Source organism: Vombatus ursinus, unplaced genomic scaffold, assembly GCF_900497805.2.
Source record: "Vombatus ursinus unplaced genomic scaffold, bare-nosed wombat genome assembly UNPS02014773.1, whole genome shotgun sequence".
NCBI lineage: Eukaryota > Metazoa > Chordata > Mammalia > Diprotodontia > Vombatidae > Vombatus > Vombatus ursinus.
Genome location: NW_020954551.1, coordinates 14,934,366 through 14,947,364, shown reverse-complemented (window position 1 = coordinate 14,947,364; position 12,999 = coordinate 14,934,366). Strand labels below are relative to the sequence as shown.

The following is a 12,999-nucleotide window of genomic DNA, read 5'->3' as shown; positions in this document are numbered from 1 at the left end:
CCAGCAGATGACACAGAAAGAGTTTAAAAACTCAGAAATGTATAAATATATGTACAGTTTTGTATACTATCAGCCCAAATTTTACAATAAGGTATTGTAAACACCCCATAAAAGAAAAAGAAAAAAAATCAGACTTTTCTGGCACCAAGGGAAGGCCAAAAATTTTTATGTAGATTTTCAGATCACTGGGGCACTGAGCTCCTAATCCCCATAATGTGGAAGGGATAACTGTAGTGAGCTCCTCCCAGAGCAGAGACTCTTATTCAACTTTTGTCTTGGTATCCTCAGTGGCTAGCACAGTTCTTGGCACACAATAGGGGGTGAATAAATGATTCTTGATTGGCTGATCTCAGAGATCAGCCAATCAAGAATCATTTATTCACCCCCTATTGTGGTTAATACACTATATAATACACTATGATAAGCCATAAAGGGGAGATGAATTTGAAATTCCTTGAAACTTGGCCTATAATATTCAATACTCTACGTCCCTCCCAGGGAGAAAGGCAAGTTGGATTAGACTAGCATTTAATTTCTAAAAGAATTTCTAGCCATACACTGAGATTTCACAAGGTGAAAAGTCAACCATTCAGTTTAATCATTTCACAGGATCCCTACTGAAAAATAAAAAGTCATCAACAATATGAGTCTCAAAGATCCCCATTTTCTTTGCTTTCTTTCTTTCTTTTTTTTGGGGGGTACATTCTGGCTCAAATAAATGTCTTCATTTTTGCCATGAAGTGCTATAAGAAAAAGCTGAAAACTCAGTAATTAAGGATGTAGAGGGAGACATTCAGAGAGGTTTGAGAGGGTAGTTATCTACTTGCCATCGACACAGGATGGTCGGTTTCTGGTCGTTCCAGCCACTTTTCCAGGCAGACATGAACATTTTACTGTTTGTGACCTCTCTTCAATGCGGTTCTTATTACAACATCTGTGTGCAGCTATAACTTCACAGGTTCCTCCTTCTGGCAATAAAGAGAGAAGGCATGTGTTAGACCTGCAGAAGCTAATCAGGGCATTGAAGAAAATTAGCATCTAGGATTATGAAAAAAAAAGGATTAAAAGGGGTCATCTCTGTAGATAATCTTGGAAAAGATAGGCATTACAGTATTATACTTTATACGCAGGAAAAAATACATACAATAAACACCACCTTAGTGACCCTATTGTGAAGGCATGAAGGCATTGGATGCCTAGTATAGTCAATTTTGTTGTTGTTCAATCATTTCAGTTGTATCTTACCCTTCATTATCCCACTGTTTTTTTTTTGTTTTTGTTTGTTTTTTTGTTTGTTTGTTTATTTGTTTTCGGAAAGAGATACTGGAATGGTTTGTCATTTCCTTCTGCTGCTCATTTTTACAGATGAGGAACTGAGGCAAACAGGATTAAGTGACTTGCCCAGGTCATAGAGCTAGTAAGTGTCTGAGGCCAGATTTGAACTCAGGAAGATGACCCTTCCTAACTTCAAGCCCAGTATTCCATCTACTGCACCACCTAGCTGCCCCCAGCATAGCCAATACATGGAGTCAAATTCTGCCTGATTCTAATGGTTTAAATTCTCAGAGCCCTCCCTTGCTAAGTCTTTGTGTGTCTGATTCCCTGGGGTCTTTCAAATGACAAGCTACTGGAAATCACAGCATACAGCATAGATGAGGTTGGGAAATTGACTTGAAATCAATGCTTTCCACCTCTCACCCACTTTCAACAAGGCTGCATTTTAAACCCAGTTGTGGAGTGTCGTGCTAGATTACTTTCCTCCGATCCAGACTTTATCCACATATGAAAGAATAGATGAATAGCAAGCATGTGGGCTTTAAGCCATGTCTCAGTACTCAGCTATTGGCACATTTCCTACAGATTGAAATAGTCCAGATCTTACTAGCATGGTGATCTATTGCCATCCAGAGTGAGGGATGTGTTGGAGTGTGAGAAACCTTTCAGGCCTTGGGGATCCCATTTAAGCCAGTTATTTCTCCCGTAAAGCTAAAGGTACTCCAGTAGGTGGATGAAAGGAATCAATTCTCCTCCCTAGCCCTCTTCCCCTAAATACTTGGTTTAATGCTCAAGATGAATCTCAATCCCTTTATGGGATCTGGCCCGCAGAATGTCAGTAATCTATCTAATGGACCCAATATGTTTTAGCTCACTGTAACTTGATAAGCCTATCTACTTTGTATGTTACAGGCATGTTGGGAGGTGGTCAGCACTCATCTGGTCAGTCATCTGGGACACTGGAACCCCTAGCTGTCTACAAGGTGTCATCTCCTGAATGAAGCCTTTCCTTAGCCCTACTTTTATATTTAATGGATTGTAAGAGCAATCAATATATACATATTTATTAATTACCTACTGCATGCTAGACATTCTGCTAGGCACTAGGAATACAGTTAAAAAGATTAAAAAGTTCCTGCTCCGAAGAAACTCTTATTCTTCCTCGATTCAGAGCTAGAAGGGTAAATAGAAAGAATCTATTCCTGCCCTGTCCCTTTCCAGATTGAGGAAATTGAGGCCCAAGGAGGTCAAATGACATGTACAAGGTCACATGGCTAATAAGTGGTGGAATTGACAAATTGTTTCCTTTCAGTCAAATGTAAGCTTCTTGAGGGCAAGGACTATTTTGGTTTTGTTCTTGCATCCCTAGAAACTGGCACACAATCATGCCTTCTGGTAAATGCTTGCTGAATTGAATGACCTTTTCTCATTAATTGTTTATGTTTTCTCCAATTACTTTGTCTTTACTTAGTTGTAAATCCATGTTGTACTGGCCCTATAGACAGGAAACTCCTTGAGGTCAGGGGCTGTATTTGTTTCATCTTTGTTCCTCAAATACTTAGCATACATTTTATTACTTTTGAGGGAAGGCAGTCCAGAACTGCGGTTTTACTGGTGTGAGTAATATGTGCTGTGAAAACCCCCTCCCCTACCCAACATACTTACCAATTCATCTGAGATTCAATGATAGCTAAAATTTACACAGCTCTTTAAGGTTTTCTAAGTAATTTACAAACATCTAATTTGATCTTCATTACAACCATAGAAAGTCAGGGCTATTCTTCCCATTTTTCAGATGAGGAAACTGAGACTAAGAGATTTTAAATGACTCCCCAGGGTCATACAGCTAGCGAGTGCCTGAGGGAGCATTCCAACTCAGTTTTCCCTGACTCCAACTCTAGTATGGTCAAGGTTTTCAAAGTGGGTGATACCATCCCCTGGAGGGTGCTGGAACAATCCAGGGAGGCAGTATTTTTTTTAAATGATACAATTAGAAAAAAAGCATTAAAGGTTTAAAGAAAGTAGATTTCCAGTGTGACACTGAGTAATTTCTTTTGAAAAGGGGGTAGTGGGCCAAATAAGTTTGGGAACCTGTGCATGACTAAATCTTCTAGCAATCACTCAGTTTCAGAGAGTTGCCTGTGGGCTCTGAGATACTAAGTAATTTGGTCATGATCACACAGCTTGGACGTGCTGGAGAAAGGACTTGAACCTAGGTTTTCAGGATCTGAGGCTTACTATTAGTTCTACAGGCACTGCCTCTCACCTCTCACATAGTAGTTGCATAGTTAGGGCTTGTTGAATTAAATGGGATATATAATCATAGCAACAACAAAATAGTGTTAATGAAGAATGGGCTGATTGTACACTAATCTTTAGCCTGGCTGACCTGCAGTCAGATGCATGTAGCTCACAATCACCAGGTAATAGCATCCTAGGCCTAATCTAGAAGAGTTATTTCTGATATCACTGTCCCTAATTTTAGTGGTACTGTCTGGACTTAAGAGCATGACTGGAACCATGGTCCTAACTGAAACTAGCATAACGCCTATTCTCCTGAATTTATTTTGAAATCTGATCTGATTAGAAGATACATCAAGCAAAGTAACAGACATGACTTGACCCTCTGGATAGCACATTTATTACCTATATAGAACATTGCCTAACTATACACTATAATATACTATTAGTTCAATAAACCGTAGAATTCTTATTTATCTGTTTAGCCATCTTAGAGTTAATGAAACCAATTACAAATACCATTCGGATATCACATCCATCGTAATGTACACCTACAGGGATTGGAGGGCAAAACTAGTCTAGCAATCAGTGTGTATTAAACCTACAGAACCCCACAGGAATTTCAAAAGTCAAGTCTCAGGGGCAGCTAGGTGGCAAAGTAGATAGAGCACCAGGCCTGAAGTCAGGAAGACCTGAATTCAAATCCAGCCTCAGACCAAACACTTGACACTTACTAGCTGTGTGACCCTGGGCAAGTCACTTAACCCTGATTACCCAAGCAAAAAAAAAAAAAAAAAGAAAGTCGAGTCTCCATTTCTTCCTTTGGCAGGAATGATGAAATTAGAGTCAGGAAGACTTGGGTTCAAATTGTACTGACATTTACTAGCCATGTGACGAGGGTGTTTCATTCCCTTGAATGAAACAGTAGCAGCTCCACTGCTACAGACTGTTATCTACCAGTGACCATAGATAGGTTGAAATTTTCACCAGTGAAGGTAGCACTCACAGTGAGAGTCCTTACTGCGATGAAATCACGTGTCCTTGTGTCACTGGTCAATTGATGTATTCATGGACAGAACTTGCAAGCAGGTGGATATCTTAATCATAAGGATATTCAATGTTATGTATTCCACATCAAAAAGGTTCCCTATCACCACTTATCATGCTTTTCTAGGTCCTTTACTGATGTTCTTTTGGATGCCAATCATTCATTATCTCACACTTGTACGTGCCAATAGACAGTTATATATACCAGCATGAAACTTTCAGAAATCACCAGGAAGTAGAGGGATACATATGCCAACAGTGTGAGTTAGCATTCTTTTAGCCTGCTCAAACCCAAGGTGGTGATTTGGAGTTAGTGAAGAGCCCAACAGGAGTGGCTCAATGTCGGTCAGCTTTTTGTTTCCATTAAACCCTTATTTATAAGGTAAGTGACTATAGGCCACTTCATCCTTTGGCTAATTGCATTCTGGGAATCAAGGAGATATGGCTGTAAATAGCAAACTCTTCCACTCATGACAAAATGAACTATTAAGTCAGTTAACACACAGATAGGCCTGTGTTCACAGAGCCTGGTACTGGGTCTATATGAGTGTGGAGAAGGCCATCATTACCCCAATATTGGGAGTTTCAATTTCCCCATTTGCTAGAATGGTCTGATATTCCCAGATCTCTACTGCCAATTTATTTGGTACAAACTAGAATAAATTAATCTATCCATTCCATCCCGTTGCTCAAGCATTCCAGCCAGTATTCCATGCTGCCTTAATCTACCCTGCCATTAATTGCGTTCTAGGAAAACACAATGTTTCAAGGTTTGTCAAGTTCCAAAGGAACAAATGAATTATTGGCTGAGTGATGTTAACAAGGTTTCATAACTTTACAGTGGGATTTAGTTATAATGTATTAATGATATTTACAAATTATGTTTGTCAGGGAAACCTTCTTTGAAGTACAGTTCTAAGCTATGGCATATTATGCTGTAGTGTACTACAGTGTACTATACCGAATCAACCATACAATATCATACCATACCATACCATGCCATAACATACCATATCATAGTAAGATTGGTAAAACTAGTCTTACTATAATATTTACTATATTATACTATATTATGTCATACACTACTATTATAGATATTATTTGCTATAGCAAAATAATATTGGGGCAGTGAGGTGGCACGGTGGATAGAATGCTGGCCTGGAATCAGGAAGACCTTAATTCATATCTGGTTTCTGACATTTACTAGCTGTGTGACACTAGGCAAATCACTTAACCCTGTTTGCCTCAGTTTCCTCATCTGTAAAATAAACTGGAGAACTAAATGACAAACCACTCCAGTACCTTCGCCATGAAAACCCCAGATGAGGTCATGAAGAGTCAGACAATGAAATGACTGATCAACAACAAGAAAAATAATAGTAAGTAGTAGTAAATATTATAAATAATACATAAGTGATAAAGAATAAAAATAATAGTAAATAGTAAAATATAGTAATACTATATTAAATAGTATATGGAATATAGTATAGTATATACTATATGTAATGTTGCTAAAATATAATCTTCTATATAATATATAGTTTATGCTATTTATCATAGTATTTGCTATATTTGCTATAAGTAAATTTTTATATTTTTTGTTGTTTAATTAATTTATATAAATTATTTATTATAGTAAATAAAACATTATATATCATATATATACATATGAAACATATACACACAGTGTATATATACTATTATATATTAAATACTATACATATGTAGTAGATATATACATATATGTATAAATAGTATATTATATATTATTGACTATAGTAAGACTAGTAAAATTAGTAGATTAGTCCTAAGACTAGTAGAACTAGTTTTATTATTATTATTCAGTATATATTATTATTCAGTCATTTTTCAGTCATGTCTAACTCTTCACAATCCCATTTGTTTTTTTGTTTTTTGATTTTTTGGCAAAGAGACTGAGGTGGTTTGCCATTTCCTTCTCCAGTTCATTTTACAGATGAGGAACTGGGGCAAACAGGGTGAAGTGACTTGCCCAAGGTCACATGGTTAGTAAGTATCTGAGGCCAGTTTTGAACTTAAGAAGAGGAATCATCCTGACTCCAGTCCTGGCACTTTACACATACACTGCATCATCTAGTTGCCTTATGTAAATAATATAATATACTTTTATATATATACATATTTATGTATTTATATGTAATTGACTATAGTACATGCTATGCCATATATATAGTGAGTATAGTATAATAAGAATAGTTCTGTTAGTCAAACTAGTCTTACTGATAGTGTACAGTATAGTATATACTTACTATTTACTATAATATATAGCAGAACTACTGCTTGTATCATACCATAATATAATATAGCAAGACTAGTAGAACTGGCTTTCCTTTTACTTTGTATATTTATTTGTTCTTTGCATCTTGAAGGGAGTTCACTGTTTCCTTTGGACCATGAAGGGCACATTTCAGGAAATAGTGAACTGTTTTGGGAGGAAATAAAAGACCATGATTCATTGTCAAAGACAAAGATTGACTTTTCCCAGGACTCTTGAAACTTGCTTGGTGAAGTGCTATAAGTCCATTGTCCTTCCCAGGAAAAAGGGATATAAAGTCCTGGCTGCACTGTTGTGTTCTCTGAGAATGGAGGCCAAGAATCAAAATAATAAATAAATTTTTCCCTTGCTGAAGGAGAAGAATTCATTTTGTCATTATCCTGTCTTGGAAATGATACCTGTCCTTTCTAATCTCTTAAATTTTCATTATGCAGAGTGATCCTTTCAAACAAACAAACAAAAAACACCTGGGTGAATTAAAAATTAAAATGATGTTGTTGTCTATTTTCATACCTCATAGATCCCCATGGTTTTCCTTAGCAACAGGTACTGAAGTGACATCTCTACACAAATGCCATGTCCAACTATACAAAATGAAGAATTGTGGAAATTATTTGGGCAATTAACATTATCTCTGGCTCTGCCTAAAATAGATCCAGAGATCAGAACATCCATAAAATTGAGCTCCAACATTGCCCTCTTAAATTATTTGGGAAATCATCTTTGTCCTTTTTGTTCTACTTTTATAGCTAGAATAAATTTCAGGTGGTGAAGAGATGTAGTTATTTGTTTCAGCAAGAAAAATTGGTTTTGAAGGGGAAAAAGCCAGTAGTACTGATTTACCCCAGGCACTTTTACACTGATCACATTCATACTTCCACTTTCTTTTGCTTGGGCAAAATCCTGACAAAATGAAATATTATTAGCTGGATGTTGTAATGGAAAGAGTTCTGGACTTCAATTCTAGAGAAATGAAGTCTCAAATCCTGCCTTTGACACTTACTAGTTGTGTGACAATGGGCAAGTCAGTCAGCCTAAACCTCAGGTTCCTTATCTCTAAAATGGTGATGATGATGATGATGATGATGATGATGATGATGATGATATTAATTCACAAAGTTGTTATGAGGACTAAATGAGATTACTGTCATGTGAACCGATTATGGAATTCAGGGCTATTTCTTTATGTTCTTTCATGTTCTATTTCTTTATGAATTTCCCAAACCAATATTAGCAAACATTGGAGGTCAATTGTCACAAGACTTTCCAATTCTCTTGCGTGATGTGGTAGAAATAACATATGACTGAAAGCTAGAAAATTCGGGTTTTCAGTTCTGCTACCACTACTAATGAGTTGTCTTATTTAGGACATGTCCCATCACCTCTTTGAGCTTTGATACTCTCATGTGTAAAATGTTGATGTTGAACTAGATAATCCCTAAGGTTCTTTCCATGTTCAATGGTTTCTGTGGATTGGAAGAGACAGGTCGTTCCAAGTATGTTGAATAATAGAGAAACCATGAAAACATAGACCTTTGAATTTCTTTGTAAATAAGAATGAAAATCAGAAGGGGTGGCAAATTGAAGTCAATTCAAAAAAGAATTGGTTGGAGGCAGGATCTGAACCCAGTTCTTCTTTTGTTTTTGAGCCACTTTTTTATTCATTACATCGTGTCACCTCTCAAAGCTTTAAATGTATTATCAGAAATATTCCTAAATGAAAGAAAAACTCTTCAGAGCATATACATTATTTCTAGATTATTTCTGCCAGTAGCAAATTTCTGTCAGCAGAAGGGGAAGGAAAAGCTGAAATAGAACAAACGGAGATGCCCATCCAGATATGAAGCCAGACAGCCATCTCCTCTTCCCAGAACAATGCAGCACTGTCTTTCATGATTACCAGGAAATAAATATGGAAGCTGAGTTGCCAAGCATATTGAGTTTTTAAAAGTCCTCAAGGGAGGACATTATAATGAGAAAGGGAGGTATGGGTTAAGGCCAAAACTCTGAGTTCCAGTTTAGATTAGTCATGAAGTACCAAAAATTTACATCAATTCAGTTGCATGGAATTGAAATAAATTCAACAAGCATTTATTAAGTATTGGCTATGTGCCAGGCACTGTGCTAGGCACTGGGCCCACTAAAAACGACCAAAAATGAAATCATCTCTGCCCTCAAGGAATTTGCATTTACTTGACGGAATAAAATGATATACATGGAGAGGGATCAGGGAAGGTTTCCTGTAAGAAGTGGTATCTGAGATGAGGTTTGAGGTTAACTATGAATTCTATGGATTGGGGGAAGCTAGGTGGCATAATACATAGGGTGCTGCCCTGATTCATCCTCCTGAGTTCAATTCCAATTTCAGACACTTACTAGCTGTTTGACCCTGGGCAAGTCACTTTACCCTGGTTGCCTTGGTTTCCTTATCTGTAAAATGAGCTGGAGAAGACAATGGCAAACTACTCCAGTATCTTTGCCAAGAAAACCCCAGATGGAATCACAAAGTGTTGAACATAACTGAAATGACTGAACAACAACAACATGGACTGTGAGAAGTAGAAAAGAGGTATGAGTTCATTCAAAGGCATAAGGACCAACTTGTGCAAAGGCAGAGGCAGGAAATGGGACGTTGAATTGATGCAACACTCAGCTTATCCTTTGGTGGGAATTTAGAGTGCATGAAGGAGAAGAGTGAGACATAAGACTGGAAAAGTAGACAGAAGCCCAATTGTGGAGGGCTTTCACTACCGGATGGAAGAGTCTGTATATTCTATTTAGAATTATTTATAATTGCTACAAACTTCCTGACTCTCTAGGCTAGAATGCCAGTTTGGTACTCTTGTGTCATATCTCTAATGCATTGCTTCTCAAAATCCACAAGAAAATACAAATTGAGTATCAACTTTGAGCATTGCTCCTTGGTCACAGGTTGCAAGAGCGAAGCCATGTCAAGCATCTCAAAACTAGAATAATCTAGACTTTTCTTATGGCTTCAAGAAAGGAGGAGGGAAAGAAGGTGAAGGTAGGGTGTGAGGCAAAAGGCATATTTCATACTCTTGATAGACAAGAGTAACCTTAAAAATAATGATAAAAACATGGAACATTTTTCTAAGCTTTTAGAATTTAATTCATGGCTCTGTCCTTTTTATGTCTCTGTAAACCTGGCCTGAGCCCTCATCTGTGCATCTTTTCAGAGGGTGGACTTAAATGATAATGATTGTGAGAGTGGGGAAGAGTGCCTTTTTATGAAACAATTCCTATCCGACTAGCCAGAAAAAAAAACCAATCAGAAAATTTTTTTCAGAGTCCAAACATGCAAAGGAAATGTTCTAACTTTGAAGTGGAATGACTTCCATCAGCCTAGCAATTGTGAGTAACTTTGGTAACATATCTGTACTCATTAAGGATCGGGAAAGATGAGTTTTAAAAAATGGCTTTCTTTTAAGTTCCTGAGACTTTCAGAGTAAATGGGGGAAAGGTGATTAAAGAAGTAAAGAAGACTTTGGTAGAATGATGTTTAATTCCTGAATTGCAGAATTTTAGAAATAAAAGAATCCTTAGAGACTGAATCCAATCATATCTCCCACCCCCACAAATCTTCTCTACAATGTACCTGGTAAACCCTCAGTTATTACCTGAAGACCTTCAGTGGGAGAGATCCCACCACCTCCCAAAGCAGCCCATTCTACTATTAGATAGCTCCATTTATTAGGAAATATCTCCCTACATCAAGACCTTATCTGTCACTGAAACTTTATGATTCTATCCCCTGTGGGCAAGCAGAATTAGTCTAATTCCTTTTCCAAGTGACATCCCTTAAAACACTTGGATGTATAGTCATTATGTGTCCCTCATAATTGCCCCCACCATATCTTTTCTCTCCTTCAGGATAATTATACCAAGTTTTCACAACTGATCTTTATTATGGAATGAATTTGAGGTCCATCATCTTGGTCAACCACCTATGTATGACTTCTCATTGTCCTTCATAAAATGGGGCATCCATAATGAAACCAGTATGCCACATGGGATGTGACCAGGGAAGAGTTAATCATAACTAGTGATTAAATTGTTCTAGATGTCAGTCTTCTCTCCATGGATTTTAAAATGGTGCCCATTTAATTAATTGCATATTACACTGCTGATCCATAGTGAGATGAAAACCATGAAAACCTCCAGATATTTTCTGTACTGTTTAACCATCCCTTCCCCAACTTACTTTGGTAAAGATAAATAAAAAAAAAAACCTCAAGTGAGACATTACATTCATCTTTATTGAGTTTACTATGATTAGATTTGTTTTGGTTTGTTGTGATGTTTTTGGATCTTGACTCTGTAATCAAATATGTAATTCCGTTGACTCTATAATCCTGTTTTCACTTATGGTTTTGTGTCTTCATCTATGCCATGCAGAGCTTTAAGATGTGAAGGGTATTGTCTCATAAAATCTTGTGAGTACATTTTAAAGATTAGGAAATGAAAGTTGTGAGCAGTTCAGCAACCTGCTTAGAGTCACACAGACAGTATGAGTCTGAGACAGGATTTAAGTACAGTTTCCTGACTTTAAGCCCAGCAGTCATTTCACTTTGTAACTCCAGTTTTTATCACGACCTGATGTATTGGCTCAATGAAAAATATGAGATTTTTGTTGCTATTTTGTTTTTGTGGCCTTTGGGCACATTGTGAAATAAAGTTGGTCAGCTCCTTTATTGGCCTCTCTGAGGAGAAACTGTGGGTCAGACATCTATTTAGCTGTAAGTTCCCTATGTCTCTGGGTTGCGTTCATGGTCAAAATGTCAATATGGATGTGGTTTAATTGGTCTAGTAGCATATGAATTTGCTGGTCATTGGACAAAAATCTCAAAACACAAATAATTAAATCAATTTTGGTAGGTGGTTTAAAAATTGTGATTCTCAGAACTTTCTGCCCCACCCCCTGCATCCTACTACTGTCAACAATGAAGCAAGGGGGAGGAACCCACAGCATTGAAAATTTTGCATTTTTTGTTTGTTTCATGGGTTTCCATGGTAAAATTTCATCACAACAGGTAAATTTGACAGTAATGAGTCTATCCATATTTGGTTGGACTAGGTCACACAATATATCACTGGGGCCACATTGGCATTAAAGAGATCATCCAGGAAATGTATAATAGGAATATATGGCAGATTGTCCATGTATGAATAGCTAGAGATAACAAATAGACAACCTGAGAGCTATACTGGTATCATGACAAAATTAAAAGATCTAGAGGAAGTCTCCAATGTTTTAGGTATATCTTTTGTTTATGGGAGGAAGCATGACCAAGACTTCATAGAATAAGAAGGTGTGAATGGGTAGTGATCTGCTCCATTAGAGGGAGTATGCATATCAATGAGATTATGGGCCCATTGAAGTACTGTTATTGTGGGTAGGTTCTTAAATGATAACATTGCAAGTCATGAGATATCATAGTCTTTGATGAATCGAAGTTAAGTCAAATGCAGGGCAATGGGAGGCACATGATGGATATAAGCTGGGGATGTAGAAAAAAATGCTAAAATGGTTGATTGGAAAAGGAAGTGAGCCAGTCATGAAGTGAGAAGGAAGGAGAAGTGATAGATAGTCTACTCCATTCTCATCCATGAACTGTCAGGATATCTAGAAGACCATCAGTATATCAATCAGACCCCCATGGAGGATTTATGAGAGAGGATATGGATGATTATTGCATGATATCCAAATCAGTTAGTTGGTCAATAAACATTTATTAAATGCCTACTATATGTCAGGAACTGTACTACATGGTAGGGATACAAAGAGAAGCAAAAGACAATCCCAGCCTTTAATAAAGGAGCTAACAATCTAATGGGAGAGACAAGCAAAAAAAAAAAAACATGCATGAACTATGTACAGGATAAAAAGAAATACTTAACAGAAGGAAGGTACTAGAATTAAAAGGGGTTGGGAAAAGTTTCCTGTAGAAGGTGGGATTTCAGTTGAGTCTTGAAGGAAACCAGGGATGGAAGGTGGTAGAGATGAGGAGGAAGAGCATTCCAGGCATGGGGGACAGCTAGAGAAAATATTCAGAGCTGAATGTCCTGTTCATGGACCAGCCAGGAGTGCAGTGTCACTGGAT

At 37.3% G+C, this 12,999-nt stretch overlaps 1 protein-coding gene across 1 annotated transcript in view; it reads right to left on the bottom strand.

The window, feature by feature from the left end:
* The window catches only part of TAFA1 (TAFA chemokine like family member 1), a 510,220-nt gene that overhangs the window by 90,218 nt on the left and 407,003 nt on the right, over window positions 1-12,999 (bottom strand). Inside the window, exon 3 of the mRNA XM_027864134.1 lies at window positions 828-968. Within this exon, the coding sequence (XP_027719935.1) occupies window positions 828-968 (141 nt within the window). The remainder of the gene's footprint in view (window positions 1-827; window positions 969-12,999) is intronic.